At 40.4% G+C, this 24,721-nt stretch overlaps 1 protein-coding gene across 1 annotated transcript in view; it reads left to right on the top strand.

The window, feature by feature from the left end:
• Positions 1 to 10,967, top strand: part of hivep3a (HIVEP zinc finger 3a) — a 66,010-nt gene extending 55,043 nt beyond the window's left edge. The window contains exons 4-6 of the mRNA XM_034704225.1: positions 2,421 to 2,566; positions 2,907 to 3,529; positions 9,630 to 10,967. Of these exons, the coding sequence (XP_034560116.1) occupies positions 2,421 to 2,566; positions 2,907 to 3,529; positions 9,630 to 10,169 (1,309 nt within the window). The 3' untranslated portion in view covers positions 10,170 to 10,967. The remainder of the gene's footprint in view (positions 1 to 2,420; positions 2,567 to 2,906; positions 3,530 to 9,629) is intronic.
• The last annotated feature ends 13,754 nt before the right edge of the window (positions 10,968 to 24,721 follow it).

The following is a 24,721-nucleotide window of genomic DNA, read 5'->3' as shown; positions in this document are numbered from 1 at the left end:
CATGTATCAGCTGTAGATTAACATAACACGCTCTGAATCTCTGTGGAAAAGTAAACAGAGATCGTAGCGGGACCGGAAGCAGGCGACCGGCTATCAGAGAGACCACACTGCCCTCAAGCGTTTCGGAGGAGAATTGCTGCGTGACACGGACACATCGACGCACAAGTATGTGGGGCTCATGTCCGCATCAGCCCCTGCTGCGTAGGGGAGACGCAGAAGTATAAATCAGCCTTTACTGGGTCACTTAGAGTTCACTGCTGCAAATGAAAGAAGAATGGAGTGAAACTTTTGAAGTTTCTCTGCTCCTTCACTTGCCATGCCATGAAATGCAGTGAATGAGGCAGGACTGGGCCCACAGTAAATTTTGAGTTGATGGTTGTTTTTATTTAATGGACAAAAGTGTACAAGTGTTTTACAAAATAAATGGAGGACAAAGTTAAATTTGTCTTTTTTTAAATTATTAATTATTATTAAAAAATTATCCGATCCGTTACTCAAAATCGTGATCTGATCCGAACCGTGAGAAACTCTGTAGGACCTCGGGACGCCACGCTGTAGGGCGGAAAAAAATTCCTTACTGCGCAGACTCTGGCTGCAGAAAATTTACAAGATGTCAGCGTTCTGGAACGGAATATTTTGGCTTCAAAAACCATACAATGGGAAAAGGCGGAGCAACACAGTCCATTATACTGTATATACAGTATAATGGACTGTGTTGCTCCGCCTACAGTCTATGGTCTGAATAGAGAAATGATCTATTCAGACGTTCTGGAACGGAATATTTTGGCTTCAAAAACCATACAATGGGAAAAGGCGGAGCAACACAGTCCATTATACTGTATATACAGTATAATGGACTGTGTTGCTCCGCCTACAGTCTATGGTCTGAATAGAGAAATGATCTATTCAGACCTAAACAGTTTTTTGAACCAGGCTGTAAACAGGTTTAATTCTGTTGTAAACATCGTCTTCTTTGAATGGGTGTGTATGTGGTGTCCGGTGTTTCCACTTGAGGCTGGCTGCAGATTTGAACACTTCCACATGGGCTTCGTATTTTAAGACCAGAGGTTGCTGCTTGTATCATACACAAACTGAGGTCGTATGAAGCGGACCTTTTTCTGCACATTAACGTGATTCTGCTATCGAGAAACAGCAGACCATAGTTATGAACTTTTGCTTTGAAATGACCAATCAGATTCAAGTACTCAAACGCAGCCAAGTAATAATCCGTGTTAAAAAGATAACAGCAGCAGTATGACTCTCATGTTTTGTAAAATGCTGTCGGTAGACTTGTTGGATCAAATTTTGAGTCTGTTATTTCTCAAATTAATTTTCTGCGAGGTTGAACCAGACAGGCTCCGAGCCTCTGATTCCCGTCAGAAATAAACACTGCTGCGAGGAGACGCAGGAGAGAGCAGGGAGGTGCCATCTGTGTGTCTCTTTTTGGTTTGGGAGTGTGTCTGTGAACAAATCCCTGTTGTGACTCATGTTGACGCTCATCACAGTCTTCCTAAAGGAGTGAGTCATCCTCACGCCTGCTCGCTCTCTCCTCTCTGTCTGAACAGCGTGTCTGAGGGACAAAAGGACAGAACTGATGCTGCAGCGTCCGTGAACATTGCCTTCTTTTCTTCTTGTCGTGAGGAAAGGCAAAGGCACCTGGACTTAAATCTGTAGTGTGAATACAGGTTCATGAAGAGCTTTGGCTGCTTTAAAGTGTAGATGCATGAGGGCGAAGTGCGGCGCTTTCATTAACTGGAAAGTTTCCTGAGACCATTAAAGCCACCGTTTATGATACCTGCCCAGTTTATCCAGCCGTGCAGCCTGCACTGAAAATAGCAGAAAAAACAGCCGATTAAAATCAGGAGGATTGTTTGTCGTAGGACTGTGTTTTCATTTTGTGTTTTTTCATGCTTATTTGGAGCAGCAGCTGGTCAGGGCCAGGGTTTCCCTCCCTCTCGGCCCTGTTTTTATTGGCCGGCTGCTGCAAACCCCCGTACCTTGGGCCACATTGCAAGCTCCCCCTTGTTTAGACTCGGAGGTGGTGTGAGCTGGGGTTGTAAGGCAGTAGGGGGCTGGAGGTGGGGAGGGGGTCTGGTTTTGGCTTATGAAAGCTGCTCTGTGTGAGCTGAAGTGGGCGCCTCGCTGAGGGACCCTCAGTGTACATGGAAGGGTGGACCCCAGGTCCAGCTGCCCCGGTGTGAGCTCCCTGTGTAGCCAAACAGATAGTGCTCTCACACTGGATAAATACAAGCTCTGAAAGCTGCTTACAGGTGCTCCAGGGCCTGCAGCCTGTCTGTCAGCTCCAGTTTCACTATTATTGATCGCGACCATCATCCTGAGAGAAGCAGCATCAATAGACAAGTGACAGGGCACTACTCCGAGGATGAAACTGAAACCTCTTGCTCTCTTCACACCCACAGATCACATGAGAAGCACGCCGCCAGTCAAAGTGGAGGTGGAGGGAACAGCCAGTGTGACGAATGTGTTCTCCAAACGTGCAGCCATGGCGCCGCAGAATCAGCGACGTACATCTCCAAACAGTCAAACAGTTCTTTGAAAACCAAAGGTGAGGTCGTAGAGAGTGAGTACAGATTACTGCAGGGTTTGTGTATTTTCACTGTGAAGCAAGAATAAGAGCAGCTTCTCTCTTCACTTCTTTCTCCATCGTAGCTTCAGTGCTGATACTTTCTAACCACCAGTCCCTTTCCTTATCTTACTTTTTTATTTCTACTGAGCGTATCACAGTTAAACTATCAATGTCTGACTTTATATTAATATAAATAAGTCAAGTACCCTCTTGAAGTACTCCGACATATTCAAGAGGAATGCATGCCTCCACTTGGAGAGACAAATGAGACGATGTTTAAGAAGCAAAATGTTTGAAAGGAAACTTTTATGTCCCGTAGGAGTCTGTGAGGAACCTTCAGTCCAGCCGCACACACACCAAGATCAGAAGTACTCTGACTCAAAGAAGAGTGGACACGATGAGGATCACACTGCAAAGACCCCGGACCAAGGATGTGATGAAGAGAACAGGACCATGCCAGCTGAAGACCCTGCTCCCTCTGGTCGAGGGAAACCTCTACCCGGCACTCAGCCGATTGAGCCTGAACCACGACAATCCGCCCCTCCACCTCTCAAGGATCCCTCCCCGAGGAGCTCAGCCAGCGCCCGGAGGGCCTTGTTCGCCCGCCGGCGCCTCGACGCTTCAGCGTCCACGTCCTGCGCAGGCTCGCATTCTCCGGGTGCTCAAACCCTGATTCCACTGACGGAGCCGTCTCCACCTCGCAGCCCGTCACCCCGGCCTTACCTGTCCCCCCTCCCTTCTTCCTCCCTCTCCCCTGCTACTTGTCATGCCTCCTCCTCCTCCTCCACCCTGAGACCCGTCTCCCCTCTCAGAGGTCTCTCTCCCATAATAGCGCAGCCCCATGGCTCTGAGTCCTCCAGGCCTTCAGGTTTACTGGCAAACATATCTGCTCCGTGTCACGCCTGTCTTCACCCAAGAGACCAACCGTCTACAGCGAGACTGGTGAGTCACTTAGTTCTTGCTGCAACAAAACAAGGTGACATAATGTCTTTCCCAGCATATCAGTAGTTCTCTGAATCTTACATAACTGTAACAGTTGTTTTTATCTGCGTCTGAATCTGTCATGATGCTGTTTTTATCAGGGATATAATAAATGCTGGTCAGGATCGAGGTACTCTCTCACCTGTGACTGCGTCCAGCTCTGTTAGCTTAGCACACAGTTTTAAATAAATCAGCTTTTAGCCCGCAGAGCTAATCTTGTGTGGCTCAGTTAAACCCCAGAAAGTCAACACATAGAACAAATATAGATAGGCTGGTGCATACGAGGTTATTTTAAAGTCATACATTTATTGGAAAAGGAAAGAAAATCTCTTGTTTTTATCGCTCAAACCGAGCCTGCAGCTCTGACACCTTCAAATACTGCAGCAGGGATCCCAAATAGACCCGACGTGTTTTCTCTGGGCAGCCGCTGATAAAACGAGAAGCAGGACGATCGTTAAAAAACCAAAGATCTGAACCACATTTTGACAAAACCACGTGGTTAAATATCTGAGTTTACACCAATAAATAAAAAAAGCAGGTCTACTCCAAACTTGCGGTTATGTTATGGTGTACCCTCACCACTTCCTCCTCACACTGATACAGGTCTCAGAGGAGAGGACGGGAACTCACATCCTCAGCAGGGTTGTTTTTCACATCTGCACACACTCATGTCTGATCACATGTTTGGAACATCTGTAAACTCTGTGTGTTTTTGGTATCTGAAGCCAAATTTATACACCTAAATATTTAATGTTTGAGTAAATGAGCTTCTGTAGACGAACACTTGGGAATATTTTTTATAAAAGTCGACTTTGTTTTTACTCCTGCATATTTTCTTCAAGCACAGACTCAGAAGTAAAGGTGCATTTCGACCAAGAGTTCTGGGGCCTTTTAGCCCCTGAATCACTTTCCCCTGAACTAAAAGGTTCCTGTGCCCCCATTGTTGTCTGCTTTTCGACCGTGGGTCCGAAGCCCCAGGTAGATTCTGCAAATCAGGCCTGTGACATATGGAGGAAATAAAAAGTTATGGCACTACACCACCAGACCAGTAGAGGGCAGTAAAACAAAGACGAATGCCATTCATCACAGATGACACCATAGAAGCAGACGAACAGACAGGTATCATTATGAGCAACACAACAGTTAGCCTGTTAGCATGAAGAGACTCAGCTGGTGCTGTTTTAGATGGTGCTATATTTCATCACAGATGGATTCACTGAATCAACACGTGAGAGGAGATAAGCACAAGTAGCAAAGACGTTTCAACACGGCTTTAAAATCCTTTTGAACTCAAAAAGCCGTGGCAGAGATCGGCCGGTGTTTTGGTTTAAACAGCGACCCTGTTAACTGGAGACTTTCAGCCGGATGCATCCCTCATAAACGTCTTTAGACAATCATTAAATATCTGATGAGGATATTTTGAAATCTTAATAAAAACTAAACTAGTTTGCATACCCAGGAACTCCCTCTGTGTTTCAACAGCTGTGTAAACTCCACAAACACTGACACGTTCAGCTGAAGGTCTCCAGTTTACAGGGTCACTTTTAAAACCGTAACTGCATTCAGAGAAGGGCTGAGAGAAGACTACTATTACAAGCTGCTAAATCAAGAGAATCACAGCTTCTTCTTTTGAAAAGTACACACACATACAAAAAAGATAGAACAAATAAAAACTAATGAAAGAAAGAGAAATCAAGTGAATCACAGATGTGTGTGATGTTATTGTGGACGGCGGGCTGAATTAAAACACTGCGGTTAATCTACCAATCAGACACGTTCAGTATTGCAGGCCCTACCCCCTGAAAGCCCTGGGACCTTTGAAAAGTACTAACCCTTCTAGCAGGGAGTTTTTGCCTTAATTGTAGTATTTTGATTGTATTTCAATGAATCAGAGTGTTTTACTCACTGTTCTGATAATGTACATGATAGATGTAATTTAGCTAAATCAGGCCTGAAAGCTAATCATAGACAGTCAACATGTTTTTTGAAACTGAGGCTGATGAAGGCAAACAAATAATCTCACTGTGTCGTCTCTTCTTTAAAAAATGGTTATAAAAGGATGATCTGTGTCATACTGTTGTGGTGAATTGAACATGAAACTGTCTTCATTCAGCTCTCCTTCTTCTCTGAGCTCTGTGGTTCACACACCTTTAAAAAGAAACTAATGTCACAACTTTGAACCCTGCTGCTATCATCACCACCGCTCACGGAATACTTCTTGTTAATTCAGAGAACAAGAAGCAGGAGAGCACAGACATTTGTATTTGTTGTTTCCTGCCTTTGGTATCGTTCACTCAGCTCTCAGGTAGGTTAGCTCATGATAAAGTCTTTAAACAGAAACTAAACAGCGGCCTTAAAGTCCTGATCTTACTCACAGCTGGTTGTTTCACCCAGAAGTTTGTCTGAAGTGTATATGTCTGCATCTGCTAACACACCTGACAGCGATGTCATCGAGTCACCTGTACTCAACTGCCAGAATGACCAAAGCAAAGATTGTTTAAAAAGAGGATGTAGCTGCTGCAACATCCCCCTTTCATTGACTTTGTTGACTTGTGTTTGAAACCCTTTGTTTGACATATTTGTGCAAAGAAAAGAAGACAAGCCCCCAACCCTCAATTCATATGCATGGTTAATAAAAGATATTTAAATTATTATTATTATTATTATTATTATTATTATTATTATTATTATTATTATTAATAATAATAATAATAATAATAATAATAATGATATTCATATTAATATTATTATTATAAAGAATAAAGAATAAAAAATCAATAAATAAAGAAGTTGCTGGAGGTAAAATAAGATGTTAAAACTTAACACAGGAAATTAAACTCACCAAAATGAAATACATTTTTAAGATAATAAAACACTAAAAGATTAAACCAGTTAAATAAGTTAAGATGCAACACTAAAGTAAATAAAGCAAAGACAGAATAAAATATTAAAATTCTTAGAGGTAATCTGTAAAAATCATAAGATAAGATCTAATTAATTCTAAATTAATAATGAAATAATCCACAATAAATTAATGAATACATATTAAAGAATTTACTGAATGAATAATACAAATGTATAAATGTATAATAATTTTAAATAAGACAGTATATGACAATATTAAATTTGAATGAGATAATAATATATAAATAAATAAAGTATAATAGAATAAGACTCAGTTAAAAGCGAGACTAAAAAGGTTTTGAGTTTGTTTTTATTTCAGTTCAACTCATCTTTAATTATACAGCAACATTCATACACAAAAGCATGCAGCCTGAAGTGCTTCAAAAAAAAGTAAAGTAAGGACATATGGACAGCAACAGTTCAAGTAATACAAAATATAAATCATTTTAAAATAGTTTTAATAAATAATTTAAATCAATGGAGTAAAACAGCTAAATAAATAGAAGTCAGAAAAAACAATTAAAAACAGATAACATTTGAATAAAACACATTAAATACCAAAAATAAAACTGTGAAGTCAATAAAAACTTAGACTGAACCCTTAAATCAATCTGAGTTAAAGACATTAAAAAGTAGGACTTAAGTTTCCTTTTAGGAACACAGAGAGAGAGAGAGCTGCTTTAAGGTCTGAACGCAGAAGGTTCAGAGTTGTGGAGCATAAACACAGAAAGCTCTCTCTCTTTGTCTGGGACACATGAGGGACATTTAAAAGGGAAGCATTCAAGGGCTTTAGTGACCTGACAGGAAGATACAATGAAAGCAGATTTGCAGTGTAAGAAGCAGCAAGGCCATGTAGAGCTTTAAAAACTAGCAAACAAACTTTAAAATCAAATCTAAACAAAACAGGGAGCCAGCTTTCATGTCTCCTTTTCTAAATCTGCAGAGAAGACACCCTCCGTTTGTGGATGATTGTTTAGAAGTCTTGAGTTTGGCATTTCAGCAATTGCAAAATTGAATTGCAATCCACATGGTCAAATGCCACTTTCACTAGTAAGCCATGAGGCGCCGTTTGTAAAGCTGTGCACACTGAAAATAACAGCTACAATTCTCTAAATTTAGCTCCAAAACATCATAAAAATGTTGAGTGAATTTTAAAAGTCTGTTTTTTATCACCTTTAGAGGAATATTTGTGATCTTCTTCACATTTAATTTTGTTGTGAAAAATATATAATGGTGCCCAATACAAATTCACACTGCCACCTAGCGGAAGTACCAAAATAAAAGCATCATAAAGTGATACAGATATCCCCATCATAGTCCTTTAGTTCTGACTCCAGTGGGTTATAGCCGGACTGCCGGCTGGATAGGCAGTTTTGGAGGCTAGTAAGAGATTGCACAACGCTCAGAGACAGAACTGACCCAGTCTATGGTACGGACAAGCTAAGATGCTATTGCTAAGTCTGTATCGCTTTAAGAAGCTTTTATTTTGGTACTTCTGCTAGGCGGCAGCGTGAATTTGCACATCAGCTAAGTATTAAGGATCGCTGAGCAACATTTAACATTTATATTTGACAGTTCACATTTAACATTTATATTTATATTTAATATTTAGATGTAGATTTAACGTTGAACATTTAGATTTATATTTATATTTAGCATTTAGATTTATATTTAATATTTAGATTTAACATTTGGATTTAGATTTAACATTTAGATTTATATTTGACATTTAGATTCATATTTAACATTTAAATTTGACGTTGAACATTTAGATCTATATTTAACATTTAGATTTATATTTAACATTTAGATTTATATTCAACCTTTAGATTTATATTTAACATTTAGATTTAGCATTTAGATTTGACATTGAGCATTTAGATCTATATTTAACATTAACATATATATTTAACATTTAGATTCATATTTAACATTTAGATTCATATTTAACATTTGGATTTAGATTTAACATTTAGATTTAGCATTTAGATTTAACATTTGGATTTAGATTTAACATTTAGATTTATATTTGACATTTAGATTCATATTTAACATTTAAATTTGACGTTGAACATTTAGATCTATATTTAACATTTAGATTTATATTTAACATTTAGATTCATATTTAACCTTTAGATTTATATTTAACATTTAGATTTAGCATTTAGATTTGACATTGAGCATCTAGATCTATATTTAACATTTAGATATATATTTAACATTTAGATTTAGCATTTAGATTTAGCATTTAGATTTAACATTTGGATTTAGATTTAACATTTAGATTTAGCATTTAGATTTAGCATTTAGATTTAACATTTGGATTTAGATTTAGCATTTAGATGTAATAGTATTATTATCTTAAATATATTTGTGACGAGAAAAATACATTTGAAAAAGGTAACAAATATTGTTTTAATTGTGATAAAAATGTAACTTAAAAACGTGTTGTGATATTTCCGAAGACGTGTTGGAACTAAATGTGGAAAATGTTGCTGTTATTTTTGGTGTGCACAACTTTAGACACGGCGCCCTGTAGACAGCCTTCATACAACTTAATCTCCACTTTCATCAAAGTACAGACACACCATGCTGTCGTCTGAGCTTGTTTACATCCTGGTAGTAGAGCATTAAATCACAATGGCAGCAGCCATGAAGCAGAGCAACAGCCCCGGCCAGTGGTGGGTTTCTGCACTGCAGCTTCCACACACTGTGAGCAGCATTTTGAGCCCACAGTGTGAGAAATGTTGCTAATTCATTCGACCAACTCGTAATTCAGGTGTGATGAAGTTTCCTCCTTTAGTGGACTGAACACGCACATCCCCAGTCTGCAGGCTCGCTATGTGAAGCGTCTCTGTCAGCTTCAGTTTCTCAACACAAAGACAACTAGAAGACCAACCCCCAGAAAAAGAAGGGAATAAGAGCAGAGATTATTAATCCAAAGGGAACAAGAACTATCCCTGCACCCTGAAGAACTGGGCCTTTAGAAGCTGTGTTAAGTCACTGTTGAGTCATTGATCTTGATCCTCAACACCATCACTTACACTAAATGGTTGCTTTCTGTTCCCTGAAATGGTTCATCTCTTACCTGTGTGCTTCTCATTCTGCTGGTGACCTACTTTCCATTCAGTTTTCATTCTGTCTCTTTTCTTTGTAGTCTGTGGATGAGGTTGGTCTGACCCACATCACCCTGCATCCCACACGGCCTCGGGGAGCCCACAACCTCCTGAGTCACCTCCCTCTGCATTCCCAGCAGCCGAGCAGGACCCCGAGCCTCCTCATTCCCATTGGGGGGATTCACATGATTCAACCCAGGTCCCCCCTCCCTCTGTACAGCCTGGTGAGCAGCCCCTCAGCAGCTCCAGCTTACTCTGCGAGGACAGGGGCATCCTGGAGACTTAGTGACGCTCCGAAAGGGAGGTTTTCTCTGCTGCAGCGACAGGATACTCTCAAAGAGACGTCGCACAGCCCGCCGGACCCCGAGGCGTTAGAGGGAACATCCAGGAGCGGCATATCGGACACTTTACTACCCAGAAAGAGCGGAGGAGGATGCTTCAGCGTCCAGCAGCCCAAGAGGGCCGGGGCAGAGCTCAGGCATCTGAAGGTAGACACAGACGCACAATTCACAGACAGGTGTGTTTATCCCAAAACCACCCAAGGCCAAAAAAAGGCTCCTTCCTCCCAGACGCCGCTGTGATAGGGGGAAGAGCCTGAAGGGAAAGTGCAACAGATTTGAAGTCTGGAAACCAGAGGCTGCTGTTAAAACACAGCGCTGGTTCAGAGACAGAGGAGAAACAAGGCAAGAGCACTTCAGCACCGCTTCTGAATGACGCTGTTATGTAATTATATGAATAATATATATAGACACTATGTTAGATATGCAGTATGTTTTGTAAGTCTTTTTTTACCCTCTTGTTTGATGTCATCGGTGTTAATTTATTTATGTGCTATTATGCAAGTTCTGTACAATATGCAAGAGCAGCTGGAATGAAAATAGACAAAGTTTTAATCAGTTCCCCTTCTCTCCTCTCCGACAGCTCTAATATATATTGCTGTGTAAATGTACTGTATTACCAAAATGGATATAGAAAGGTACTACAAATATTTATTCACCCGACCAGTATTTTGAAGTGCAATTTAATGTGGAGATTGTAGTTTGAAACGTCACTTTTAAAGGCCGTGATGAATATGATTTGTCCGTTTTGTTTTCGTTTGTTGTCGTCGTCTTTGTTTGTGTTTCAAGAAGCAGGGTTACGATCACCTCCTTTTCTAACGTCTTTAGGAAAAGAAGTTTCAGATCAAGACATTTGCAGTGCACTGACAAAACATTTGATACCCAGAGGAAACCTGTTTCACGTACATGGTAGCTACGGTGCCGTTCTTTTCATATACAGATACATGTATTTTTGTGTTGGTGCTTTTATAAATGATACAATCACTCTGTCATTTTCATGTTTACCATTAAACTTCTCATTTTTACAGATTTATATTAAAACTGTGCTCCTGTGTCGTTTCTCAGTTTGTTTTTTGATCAAATGCAAATGAAGTAAACTTTAAATGGAAATCAGAGAAAACAACTTCAAAATTATCACAAACCTGGCTGTAGTCACGCCCTTATTAGAGCAAAACTCGTAAGTTTAATATCTTCAAAAATACAGAGTGACAAAGAAATTCAACTCCATACAGTGGCTACGTTTACATGAGACTTTTAATTCCTCTTTAATTCCGAATTAAGATTAAATCCTCTTTAAAAAGATTTAAAATGACCATGTAAACACCTAATTCCGAATGAAAATGATAATTCCGAATTAAACTTAAAGGTGACATATCATGCAAAATTGACTTTTTAATGGTTCTTTACCTGAAATATGTGTCCCTGGCATGTCTACAAACCCCCCGAGAATGAAAAAAATCCATTCTGCCCCTGTTTTGATTTCTACACCTTTCTGTAAATGTGTGTGAAACGAGCCGTTTCAGACTTCCGTGTTTTTGTTACGTAACAACAATATCCGGTGTGTCACGGAGTCAGAGCTCAGAGCTTGTTCAGCCCATAGACTGTATAAAATAATACTGAATCCCCTCCTCCGTTTTTCATTCCCTGCACAAATGTGTGCTAACAAGGAGCTTAGGAGGGAGGCATGCTAGTTGTAGACTGTCTTAATAAACACAAAGGTCGGTTTTACTCCCCGCGTCTGCAGATTTGAAGATCTAGTGGATGATTTTTATTTTTCATGGAAAAGTGCTAGCGCTAATTAGCATAGCCACATAGCTATATGTTCGTAGCTGTAGCTGTAGCTGTGTACCAAGACACACGTCGACATACTGACAAATAAAACAACAAGAAACACAGAATCTGTGACCAATCCTTCAGAAAGGTCCTGCTGCCTTTCTGGCAGAGGTCGGTTTTACTCCCCACGTCTGCAGATTTGAAGATCTAGTGGATGATTTTTATTTATCATGGATAAGTGCTAGAGCTAGTTAGCATAGCCACATAGCTACATGTTCGTAGCTGTGTACCAAGACACACGTCTACATACTGATAAATAAAACAACAAGAAACACTAAATCTGTGACCAATCCTTCAGAAAGGTCCTGCTACAGGCGCCTCTCCGTCAGGATCAGATTCAGAGGGTTGAAGTAACGCGATCTCTGAGCAGCCGTGTATATTCAGCCAACATGTAAACATTAGATCAACGTGCTGGAGAGCCGAGGCACATCCACTTCCGGAGGGGGCGTGGTCAGAGGGAAAACAGAGTGTTCTGATGAGGAATGAAGAAGAGGACTTTTCAGGCAGACCAAAATCTGCCTGAAAAGTCCTCAATATATATTGATGAAAAAAGCGTGATATGTCCCCTTTAAATCCGATGTAAGTGGCTGGTTTATTCTGATTTTAAATCCGAATTAAACAATTCCTCTATCATGTATACGTTCATTCCGCTTTAAATGAATTCCGGTCTTTCTGCGCATGCTCGTTCCCTTGTCCTGTCGCGATGACGCACATACTCCGCGCTGGCGGGCTTATATTCCAGTCTGAGGTAGAGCAGCCGTTGCACTAACCGGCTTTGAATTGCCACAGTCCGGTCTTCCGCCTCCCTTCTCCGGTCCTCTATCTCTCTTCTCCTCCTCAGCTGACGAAAGTGAAACAGTACGTTTGTGTCGAGCTGCTTTTTAACAACTATAGTCAAAATCAAAGCGACATTTGAACTTATTGTGTGGTCTTCCATGTTGTAACCGAAAATGAAAGAAGCAGGACCTGGAGTCTGTTTTCTTCCGGTAAACGTAAATACATCACGCCCGCCCCTGTCCAATCAGAACCCTTCCCAACCCCCAGACGTTAAGAGGAATTAAATAAAAACAATTAAACGTGTTTTCCATGTAAACCTCAATTCGGAATTACTATTTCCATGTAAACACGAAGGAGAAAACTTTAATTCCGAATTATTTAATTCAGAATTATTAATTCAGAATTAAGAAACATCATGTAACCGTGGCCACTGTGTGCCGTGAGAGGAATTAGCTAAACTGTTTTTTGAACCAGGCTGTAAACATGTTTATTTCTGCTGTAAAGATCGTCTTCTTTGAATTGGTGTGTATGTGGTATCTGGTGTTTCTGCAGCCAGCCTCAAGCAGACGCTCGATGAACTGCACTGTTTTGCACTTCCACATGGGCTTCATATTTTAAGACCGGCTGTTGCAGCTTGCTTTACACTCATCCATACATGCACACTCATATAATGATGGCAGAGGATGCTATGCAAACTGTCTATTGGTATGAACCGAACACCATTCACATACACTCATTCACATTTCATGAATGGTCATGCTGCTGGGGGCAGTTCTGAGGTTCAGTGGTCCTCTCTTGACTTAATTGCCGTCAACTGTAAAGGGATTGTGTGCAGGGGGCTGTAAAGGCTGCATGACGTCATGTACACTCAAAAAAAGCAACATGGGTGTCTGTTTGATCAACATAAGTATAACATGTAGCTTATATTATTTTAATTAATGTTTACTGGTTAAACATTTTTAAATCATGTAGTTTTAACATGACATGCAAAATCCTTTAAAACTACAAGATTGCTTTATGTCATCAGAACCTTAAAGGGTTTAGGTAGGAATCCCATCTGCAATACCTCTCCAGAGCAGAAGGTGGCAGTAGCGTGCGACAGGCCGTAGTCATCAGCCAAGGTAGCATGCTTCTGGCAAAGAAGAGCCATTACGGGGAGTTGGGAGAGATCGCCTGTGACTGACTGCAATTGGGGCGCTGGTGGCCTAGCGGTCTAAGCACCCGCGTGTTGAGTTTGACCCGTCCGGTCGACCATTTGCTGCAAGTCTTCCCCCGCTCTCTACTCCCCCACGCTGTCCAGCCAATAAAGGCGAAAAAGCCCCAAATATATAACTTACAAAAATAGAATAATAATAAGCTATCCATGATCATATTATACAAGTTATTGTGACCCAAGACAATGAAGTCAGATCCTACCTTAGTAAATATGTTGAAACAACCTTTACAAATTAAGTTGGACCCAAACATTGTAAATAAGTAATGGTAACGTCAATACTTTTTGTTGGTTCAACAAAATTGTGTCTCGCTAAATGAAAGCATTTTTATTAGGTGGAAATTATTTCCATAATTTTATTACGTTCACCCAACAAATTATTTCTTTGAGTGTAGTTCACCTTAGCTGCATCAGGAATTTTTATTGCACAATTTTACTTTCCTCAAAATCAAGGAGCTTAAGGGATGACTGACTGCCATGTGATCAAGGCTCTAACCGTACAGGTTGCTTAACCAAAACATTTAAAATATATAAATATGAAACTATAAATATATATATATATATATATATATGTCCACGTGTCAAGATAAAAAAAAGATTTAGGCTGGTTAATGCAGTTTTCCATATTTATACTTGGAGGCAAACGTTGAGTGGATAGAGCAGGAAACTGGGATAGAGTGGGGGAACGACATGCCCCCACTCAATGACACATGAAAGGGCCGCAAGTTGGAATTGAACCCGGGCCGACAGCTATATGGGCGTGCAATTCAACCATTACACTAAATCTGTGCTCAGAGGAAACTTTTGTGAAATGCCAACATTGGTTGCACCTTCCTGCTACTTGTTTACCATTTCTCTGTTTTTAAATTTAATGTTACGCGTTTGTTCACCCTTCAATGCTCAGGGGCTTCCCCTGTGTTTCACGTCACAATGCTATGAACTATGGGTAATTCCCTAATGCTAAGTCTGCAAAAATGCCCACTTTTAGAAAGGGGGCATAAAGGGCTCAAAAAGTCTGTGAGAGATCCCTCACACACTTGATGATTTGACAGTGGGACAGCCCTAAGCCCTCATGGACTGGGAGCAGGAACGCGCCTCAAAGTCAGTGAGTGTGTGGGTGTGGACATTGAGACTGGGCCTGCGTCTTGTCTAAGGACACTTGGACATGTGGGCTGCAGGAGTCGGGATCAAACCACCAACCTTTCAGTTGAGAGGGGACGGACTCCACTATAGAGCCACAGGCGTCAGGGTACTGTATGGAAATGAATGGAAGTCAATGGCTGTTTAGAATCCATCTTTAAAAAATGGAGGAACAGGCATCATGTTAAAAAAAAAAGTGCATGGTGTTTTAGATTATTATTGATCTCTTGATTAGAAATAAACAGCTAGTGAGAATTTAGGTGACCAACTTCACCAACATGTTGATAAGGTACAAGAGAGTGTTTTACTGCTCTTCTTTCACAATAAAACACTTTTCAAAATAAAACTGAAGCATAGAAATAAGTGAGGAATAATGTGAAGTGGGCAGCTGGTTATATAAAACAGAATCCAGACAGTCTGTCTGGATTCTGTTTTATATAACCAGCTGTTTACTATACATAATCATACTTGTTACCCAACTAAAGATACAAAGAAGCGCAAAATGGTTTTAAATGGTGAACATAGTGTGTCACAAATCACATTTAACTAAGTTACCTCTCATGATAACTGTGTTGGGAGTTTTTGATCAATCAGAACCATGTATTTCACACAGCTGGGTGAAAGATCGAAAGATAGAAAGCGGTGGTATAAAGCCCCGAGCATATTCAGTGGTTTTTGGTCATATTTATGTAAGAATGACACCAAAGGAAGGTAATTAGCATTCTGTTTACCGTCTAGCTCATCCCTTCCTTTTATTCCCCAATAAGCCTCTTACATAACGCTGCATGTCTTTGTTTTACATGCAGGCTGTTATATTTCCAATACAGTAAATATCTGCTGTTCAACCCTATAACGCCAAGCGTTTCACATTTGATACATCAGTTTTTGAGACCTCTACATCATCAGTGTGATATATTTTTTCAGTAAAAACCTGATGTATACAATCGGATACACGCAGTGCATGGATAATACACCAGGTGTAAGTAATTCATGCACCAGAAGGACGCCACTTGAGATCCAAAATGTCAGCTGTGGATCAGAGACCCACTCGAGGTTTTTCAGGGAGATTTTTACCAAGTTTGAAAAAGTTTGAATGAATTTTTTTTTCAAATTGTTCCTGACACTTCAAGAGGAATAGTTACTGGATTGATGCAATGTAAAACTAATTAATATTTCATTACTTCATTTATAGTCAAACCGTGTTGAAAATGTGTGTATCAAAACTGATACAGCAGGTATATAAGGGCATTTATTTACAAACTTTTCAATCATGATTTTATTAAATTCTATACATTATACATTCCATAAAGCAACATACAGTCTGTTTATTATTTAGGAACATGTTAAAATGACATAATCAGGTATATTTAGAGTAGAAACTGAGATATTTATAACGTATATTGTTTGTTTGATATATGAAACCTGCTGTATCATGATGATTGATGACTTGTTGAATGTTACAATGGTTCCCTAGTAAATAATTATCTTTTGCTCATTGATTTTCATTAAAAAAAATGAACAATTCAGAGAAGAAATAAACAATAAATTAGTTTATTTGGTGTGGAGTAGATACAAAATATGTATGACTGTCACGATGGCGAGAAACAAAGGAGGAGGACCCAAGATGCAGTCATAAAATAAAAAGGTTTTAATAATAACAGAACAAAAGCTACAAACAAAACTACTGAAATGTCTACAGAACTGAAATCCAAAAAGTCCAAAATGACACAGGGAACACAAGAAAGACATACAAACTAAACACCAGAAGACGAACAATGATCCAGCAAAGTTACAAAGTTTTTGTGCAGTGGGAGCCAGAGAATGAATGACCAGGTGCAGAGGAGGTGTCACCCCATATTTTTATAAGGTCCAAGACCTTGCTGTCCCTCCATTGACTTGCTCCATCGTTGCTATCCTCCATTTTTGGAAGACTACCGCCGCACAGAATTCTGACGTGTGTCGCTAAAGTGACGTGAAAGTATCAAATGCGCATCAAATCCATCTTGGCCGTTCACACTGAGGTCGCATTGAAAAAAATCAGACCTGTATCTGATTCAGGACCACATATGGAAGTGGTATAAATCTGATTTGAAGACAAAAAAAAACAGATTTGAGTGTTCACACTGCCTCTAAAAATCTGACCTGGTCTCTTGACCCTCAAAAAATTGGATTTGGGCCACTTTTGCCTGCAGTGTGAACATAGTCCTAGAGACAGACATCTATAACCCACAAGCTGAAGTTAAACTGGCTTCTGTAGGAGCCATCATTGCGTCACACCTGTGGTCTCTCAGGAAATAAAACCTTAAAGTGCACTTGTGATGCTCTGACAGGGTTAAAGGAGTGATCTTATTAAATATTCAGGCACAATGTTTCTGCTGTTTCATTAAAATTCAAATAAAATCAAGTAAATATAAAATAAACAGAGACCTGCAGGGTTTTGCTGTCACCATGATGATGAGTGCAGCACCATCTTGTGTCTGTTGTGCGACATCACTTTGTGTTCATTATTAATTCATCAGAGGAAGAAAAGACTCCTCTGTTTTTTAAAGCCATATTGTTAAGTGACTGCTCCTCCTTTCACCTTCTCCTCTGTGTTACAGTTAAACACAGCTATTCTTTGTTTTCCTGAACCAACAGTACCATGTGTAACCACTAGGTGGCAGGAGAGAACAACATTAAGTCCATCCTGACTCCTGCTATGTTTTTACTGAAAGAGATGACGTCATATAGTGAAGGTGATGTTCCCACACACATAGAGGAGCAAGAAGGTACAAAGATAAGAGGATGGAGGGATGTAGTGTGTGTTCATTGTTTTTATCATTGCAGATAATCACCAAGGTGTTAGACATGATTCACTTCTTTTCAAACGTCTTACCTTGTCTGTGAACAATAAGTGATGAAGGATTGATGATGTATTAACAATTAAAGGTTAACCAAAAATAACATCAAATATACTGCCGTGATAGGATTCCCCAGAAGTAGGGATTTATTCAATATAACAATTCATGACGGAGAACACTTCAGGGGAATTTCAGGGGAAAGCGAAACCTCAGGAAACAGCAACCGGGACCAAAATCCCCCATCAGTCATAATAATAACATGTCCTTGACCTCACACAGAGAGAATGAAACTTACTGAGCCAGCTTTATGATGTACAGAATTTGTCTAAATGAGAAAGCTGAAGATCTCCTTTTGTAAAAGGCATTCCTTACTATATAAAACGGTAGCCCAATGACCTCAATGCCCTTTTCAACAGTGTGCTTTTTCTTTTTTTTTTTTACCTCTTTGGAGCATTAATACTCATTCCATGCTTACCTTTTTGAGCTTTAGACCACAAATAGTTCCCCACAATCAATAAACACAATTTGATCTGTTGACATCACGTGAGGGCTATTCCATATTCAGGAAGCATCATGTTGTCCGGGGAATTATCAATCAATCAGTCTTTATTCTTATTACCTGGCTTTCTTACTGATCTTCCATTTATGTAAGATGCTTGAATCTGATTGGTCAAAACCCCGTGACAAGAGTTATTAAAGGTGACATATCATGCAAAATTGACTTTTTAATGGTTCTTTACCTGAAATATGTGTCCCTGGCATGTCTACAAACCCCCCGAGAATGAAAAAAATCCATTCTGCCCCTGTTCTGATTTCTCCACCTTTCTGTAAATGTGTGTGAAACGAGCCGTTTCAGACTTCCGTGTTTTTGTTACGTAACAACAATATCCGGTCTGTCACGGAGTCAGAGCTCGGAGCTTGTTCAGCCCATAGACTGTATAAAATAATACTGAATCCCCCCTCCGTTTTTCATTACCTGCACAAATGTGTGCTAACAAGGAGCTTAGGAGGGAGGCATGCTAGTTGTAGGCTGTCTTAATAAACACAAAGGTCGGTTTTACTCCCCACGTCTGCAGATTTGAAGATCTAGTGGATGATTTTTATTTATCATGGATAAGTGCTAGCGCTAGTTAGCATAGCTACATAGCTACATGTCGTAGCTGTAGCGGTGTACCAAGACACACGTCTACATACTGACAAATAAAACAACAAGAAACACAGAATCTGTGACCAATCCTTCTGAAAAGGTCCCGCTGCCTTTCTGGCAGAGGTCGGTTTTACTCCCCACGTCTGCAGATATGAAGATCTAGTGGATGATTTTTATTTATCATGGATAAGTGCTAGCGCTAGTTAGCATTGCCACATAGCTACATGTTCATAGCTGTAGCTGTAGCTGTGTACCAAGACACACGTCGACATACTGACAAATAAAACAACAAGAAACACTAAATCTGTGACCAATCCTTCAGAAAGGTCCTGCTACAGGCGCCTCTCCGTCAGGATCAGATTCTGGATCAGATTCAGAGGGTTGAAGTAACGTGATCTGTGAGCAGCCGTGTATATTCAGCCAACATGTAAACATTAGATCAACGTGCTGGAGAGCCGAGGCACATCCACTTCCTGAGGGGGCGTGGTCAGAGGGAAAACAGAGTGTTCTGAGGAGGACTGAAGAAGAGGGTTTTTCAGGCAGACCAAAATCTGATTTCAAAGTGTTTTTTTGAGCATAAACTTTAAAGACATGTTTTGGGGACCTCTTAGACCAATATATATTGATGAAAAAAGCGTGATATGTCACCTTTAACTTTCACTAACATGAGCAACACCAGAGTCAAACTGATCACACGTCATGTCAAATCAATCCACAGAAAAGATTTCAGACACATTTAGCTTCTGCTTGTTGACACCATAGACCGTAAGGTGAGGGAAAACCGTTAGCTTCTGTCAACGTCAAATCAATGTGGCTAACACGCTAGTTTCTGTTAGCATGCTAAATCGGCAGGGTCTTGTCGGGTTTCTATTTCCCATAACTACCTGCTAACCATACTTTATAATAATAATAATAATAATACATTTTATTTAAAGGCGCCTTTCTCGGCACTCAAGGACACCGCACAGATATATATATATATATATACATACACAAATTTACATTAGAGGAAACAAAATCAAAGTCAAAATGAAAACAATATAAACTGACAAAGTGGTAAGAAAAAGAAAAGAAACAAAAATGACAGTGCAATTGGAGTCAGACGGAGTAGGCGGTTTTGAACAGATGTGTTTTGAGTTGTGATTTGAAATGAGGGAAAGAATCTGTGTTTCTGAGTTGAGGTGGTAATGAGTTCCAGAGACGGGGAGCAGAGCAGCTGAATGCTCGGCTCCCCATAGTGGTGAGACAGGCGGAGGGGACAGACAGGTGTATGCAGGAAGAGGATCTGAGGGAGCGGGAGGACGACGACCTTTTCCAGTCAAGAAGAGTGGGAAACTGGACAATCCCTCTGAAGGTGTATGCTTTGAGCTCAGCAAAGAGGACTGTGGGATGACCACTGGTGGTGTTAATGGTGTGCGAAGATGAGGTCCATGGCTGACATTACAAGAGCTTGAACCAGGAGCTGTGTTACGTGTTCTGTCAGGTAGGGTCTGATCCTCTTGATGTTATAGAGGGAAAAACGGCAGGACAATCGAGGCAACATGAACCTTGAAGGTTAGCTGGTCATCGATCATCACACCCAGATTTCGGGCAGACTTAGTGGGCATGAGGTTTTGTGATCCAAACTGGATATTGATCTGAGATCTTAACGAAATCTCGCCGATGTGTCTGGAGACTCTGCATTTACTCTGAAATCGTTGATAGAAAAATGCTTGGCTGGTAGCGTCTTTTAATCCTGGCAGAACAAAATACATTTGATAAAACATACAAAATCTAACATGAACATTAAAACAGTCTGTATCAACATATAAGCCCGAGTCCTCCTCTCTGTCATCCGAGTCCTTGTGCAGTCAATGCTTGAGTCCAAGTCTGAGTCATCAGTCCTAAAATCCAAGTCGAGGCACGAGTCCTGCAAAACAGGACTCGAGTCGGACTTGAGTTCTACAACACTGAATGACACAAAGCATGTTGGAGAAAAATGTATTTGACGCGTAATTTAAATGTTCTAGTTGACGCATGTTCCATCTGTTACAATGGAGGAGGCGGGCTTTAAGACCTATACTGCAGCCTGTCAGCAGGGGGAGCTATAAAGGTCGTGGCTTCACATGAGATCACTGATGTCTGCCTGTTTTTTGTTCAGTCTATGGTTTTGACAAATTAACATTTTCACTGAAACAATTAGCTTTTATTTTTCTGTCCCATGTCCTGATTGTTATTTTCACGATCTCCTCAGAAACACTTTCGTCACTCCGTCCTGAATGTTTAAATTCTTCTGTGTGTTATTGTGTCACACATGGAGGCGTCACCTCAGAGGAATTCTAAATGATTCTGCGATCATGGCTCCGCTGTTTGTTTGTCATTCTGCCGCCTCACATTCCTCCGGCGCCCTCAGCAGCAGCAGCAGCCGGAAGCGGGAAATAGATAAGAGCACATTTTTTACACTACGACTGCAGAGTCATTGAAAGCAACTCTGGAAACGGACAAGAGGAAGAGGAAACCAAGGGGAGGGGCCACCTTTAGATTGAGCCCATTCCTCAAAAGGACAAATATTTGCTCTGGAGGCTTTTATTTTTCCTCCACTGTAACAAATAGTTGGTCAAGTGCCTGCGTCTGCCTGCATTGTGACATCCTCTTGGCATTTCTCCCACGTGGTGACCCTCATGAACTATGACAACACACATGCATGTTTTTTCCTGTCTCATTCTGTGACTCTCTCCACAGCTCTGATGTAAAATTCCTCCACATCTGAGAGATTTTCCTAACTTTGATTGGTGAAGCTCAACAATGAGCCAAACGATTGTGCTCCTTCCTGTTTCTAGATTCTCTTGTATGGTGTGGCTTTGCTCTCTGCTTCACTTTGACTTAAAAACATTTATGGCAGTGAGAGCATGAAACTTAATCAATCAATCAATCAATCAATCAATCAATCAATCAATCAATCAATCAATCAATCAATCAATCAATCAATCAATCAATCAGGGCTTTATTTCTATAGCGCCAAATCACAACAAATGTTTTCTGAAGACTCTTTCCAAACAGAGCAGGTCTAGACCGTACTCTATGTTCAAAGACCCAACATCAAGACAGGATCAGATCCAGACCCATCTTACAGACAGGACTCAGTCTGATCTCATCTTAATCCACCATGAGCAGAGCACTTTGCAGCATTTAGCAAGTTACAGTGGCAAGGACAAACTTCCTTTAACAGGCAGAAACCTCCAGCAGGACCAGACTCATGTTAGACACACATCTACTGAGACCGTGTTGGAGAGAGGGATAGAGGGAGATGAAGAGAGAGAGAGAGAGAGATGATAGTGGTGAGATGGATAGTAATGTATCTCCAGCTAAAGTTCGGACAGGAAGACGATAAAATCAGTCACATCAGTTGTTTAACTCTCCTCTCCCTCGTTCAGTAGCTCAGTGGCACGCCCTTATCGTCAGCCTATCAACTTTCTGCTGTCTTTTTAAATGTGTCTCTCTCTCCAGCTAGTTCCTTCTTGCATTGATGGTGCGCACCCCTCCACCTCCCTGTCTCCACCTGGTCTCTGCAAGTCTTCAATTCCTAGGATTCATCAACCACCACCACCAGTGTCTGGACTCTAGGGGATTTCTTCTGCTGCCAAATTCACACATCCTACGCTTACAAAATTATCCCCACAGAGTCCTTACGCCAAAGACTTCTGTCAAGTTTCATTATTCATGAAGTTGTAATAAATAACATTTAATCTTCAAACTGTGTCTCTCCTGATTGAAGTAGTTGTAGCAGCTGGGGTCTGGCCCGTCCACAGCAGCAGGCCGTCTACGGCAGAGATCTAGAGGAACTTACGAGACAAGGGAGCTCAGGGACTCCAGAAAGGTCTATGGTTAGTAACTTTAATGGGACAGGGAGATTTATGGTAAGTGATGGGGGGTACAAGATCCCAGTGTGTCAGTTCCCTCAGCAGTCTAAGCTTGTAGAAGCGTATAGTTAGAGATGGTTCAAACCTGATCCAGCTCTAACTATAAGCTTTATCAAAAAGGAAAGTTTAAAGCCTACTCTTAAAAGTAGAGAGGTTGTTCGCCTCTTGGACCCTGACTTGTAGATGGTTCCAAAGGAGAGGTAATGCCTTACTCCTTTTGTTATGAAACTAGATTTACAGTTTTATAAAAGAAAATTTGATAAAGGATCATCTTTTAATCCAGTGGTTCCCAAAGTGGGTCATGCGATGCTTTCCAAAATACATATATTTTTAAATCACCTTAAATTGCATATTTTACCCATTACTTAAGAAATATAGACACAAATAGTCTTTAAAATTGAAATAAAACCTGGCAATTAAAAAACATAGTTTTCTGTCTTTCTTTGACAAACTAACTCAAGCATCAGTGGCAGCAGGTTAATTCAACAGTGAGAGTGCACATAGCTCAATAATTAAAATACAACATTTACAATAAAATACATAAAAAATACAAATTAAATAATAAATAAATAAATAAATAATAAAATAAGTACAACAAAAGAATCATAATAAAACACATAAGACACTTTAAAAGTACTTAAAGACCCTTAAAAACACTCTAAGAAAAAAATAATAATAATAAAAACACAAAATAAATAAATAACAAATACAATAAAAGAACAAAAACAATGGTAAATGGACTTTTCTAGTCTTTCTGACCACTCAAAGCACTTTTTACACTACTCGTCACATTCACCCATTCACACCTTCACTCACTGATGGTAGAGGCTGCTATGTAGTAAGGAACAATCAGTAGCTGATCTCATTCGTTCACATTCACACACCTCTGAACAACAGAGGGAGCAATTCGGGGTTCAATGTCTTGCTCAAGGACACTTCGGCATGTGACTGCCAGTGCTGGGATTAAATCGCCAACCTTCAGATTGATAGACGACCAACTCTATACACTGAGCCACAGCCGCCCCAGTGATGTTTAATGTGATATTAATTTAAAAATCAGCTGTAATAGCCTGTGTTATTACCCTAAATGAACTCTGTAAAGCTGATGAAATAAAATAATGTTTATTTTCTTTACATGTGAATATCATAGGCAGTAGGTCATGGTGTTTTTGTCTGAGTGTGACCCACAGTTCATCCCTTCTTCTCTCATGCTTCCTGTTTATTGCTTCATTGGATACTTTGACTGAACATGGATTTGAATTATATAACTCTCTCCATAGCTGATAAAACAAGCAGTCCTCTGTAATGTTGTGTGACATGACCTATACAGTCTATGGACATGACACAGTGACACGGTGTGGGCGGCTGGGCTGTGGTCAGATCTTCTGTCTGTTTTTCTCACATGGAGGAGAAACTGACAGGGACCGTGTGTGTGTGTGTGTGTGTGTATGTGTGTGTGTGAGCAGCTTTGGCAGGCAGCTCTGTATCTCTGCACACAGGTCAGAGCCTGTTACAGCTGAGATGCTGTTTGTGTGACAGTAGAGGGGCGCGTGGGCGATCGCCGTGCCATGACCTCACCTTCCTGCAGGGGATGCCGACAGCGTTCCTTGACTTCATCATCCTCGTATCGGCTGTGTGGCTCATGCAACCCCTCTGTCTGTTCCTTCTGCCGCCACTCATCTCTTCCTCTGCAGCCTCCAGCCTCATCCTGCATTCCTGACGTCTGTGGAAAAAAGAGGAGAGAAAACACAGAGCATGTCGTGGCCTCACTTCACCTTTTGACTTTGTCACAAGCTACATTTTTATAAAGCCTTTGAATTGTCCTGCATGACAAACTACAGCTGTCTGCTGTCTTTGTATAGCATTAGTTTGAACAGTTAGTGAGGTGCTGTTTATGCATTTTTGGGGTCAAAGGTTAATATAGCCAGAGTCTTTTCATGTCTTTA

This window comes from Notolabrus celidotus, chromosome 16 (assembly GCF_009762535.1).
Source record: "Notolabrus celidotus isolate fNotCel1 chromosome 16, fNotCel1.pri, whole genome shotgun sequence".
Classification (NCBI taxonomy): Eukaryota; Metazoa; Chordata; class Actinopteri; order Labriformes; family Labridae; genus Notolabrus; species Notolabrus celidotus.
Note: the sequence above shows the minus strand (reverse complement) of the source record. Positions and strands in the feature narration are given on the sequence as shown.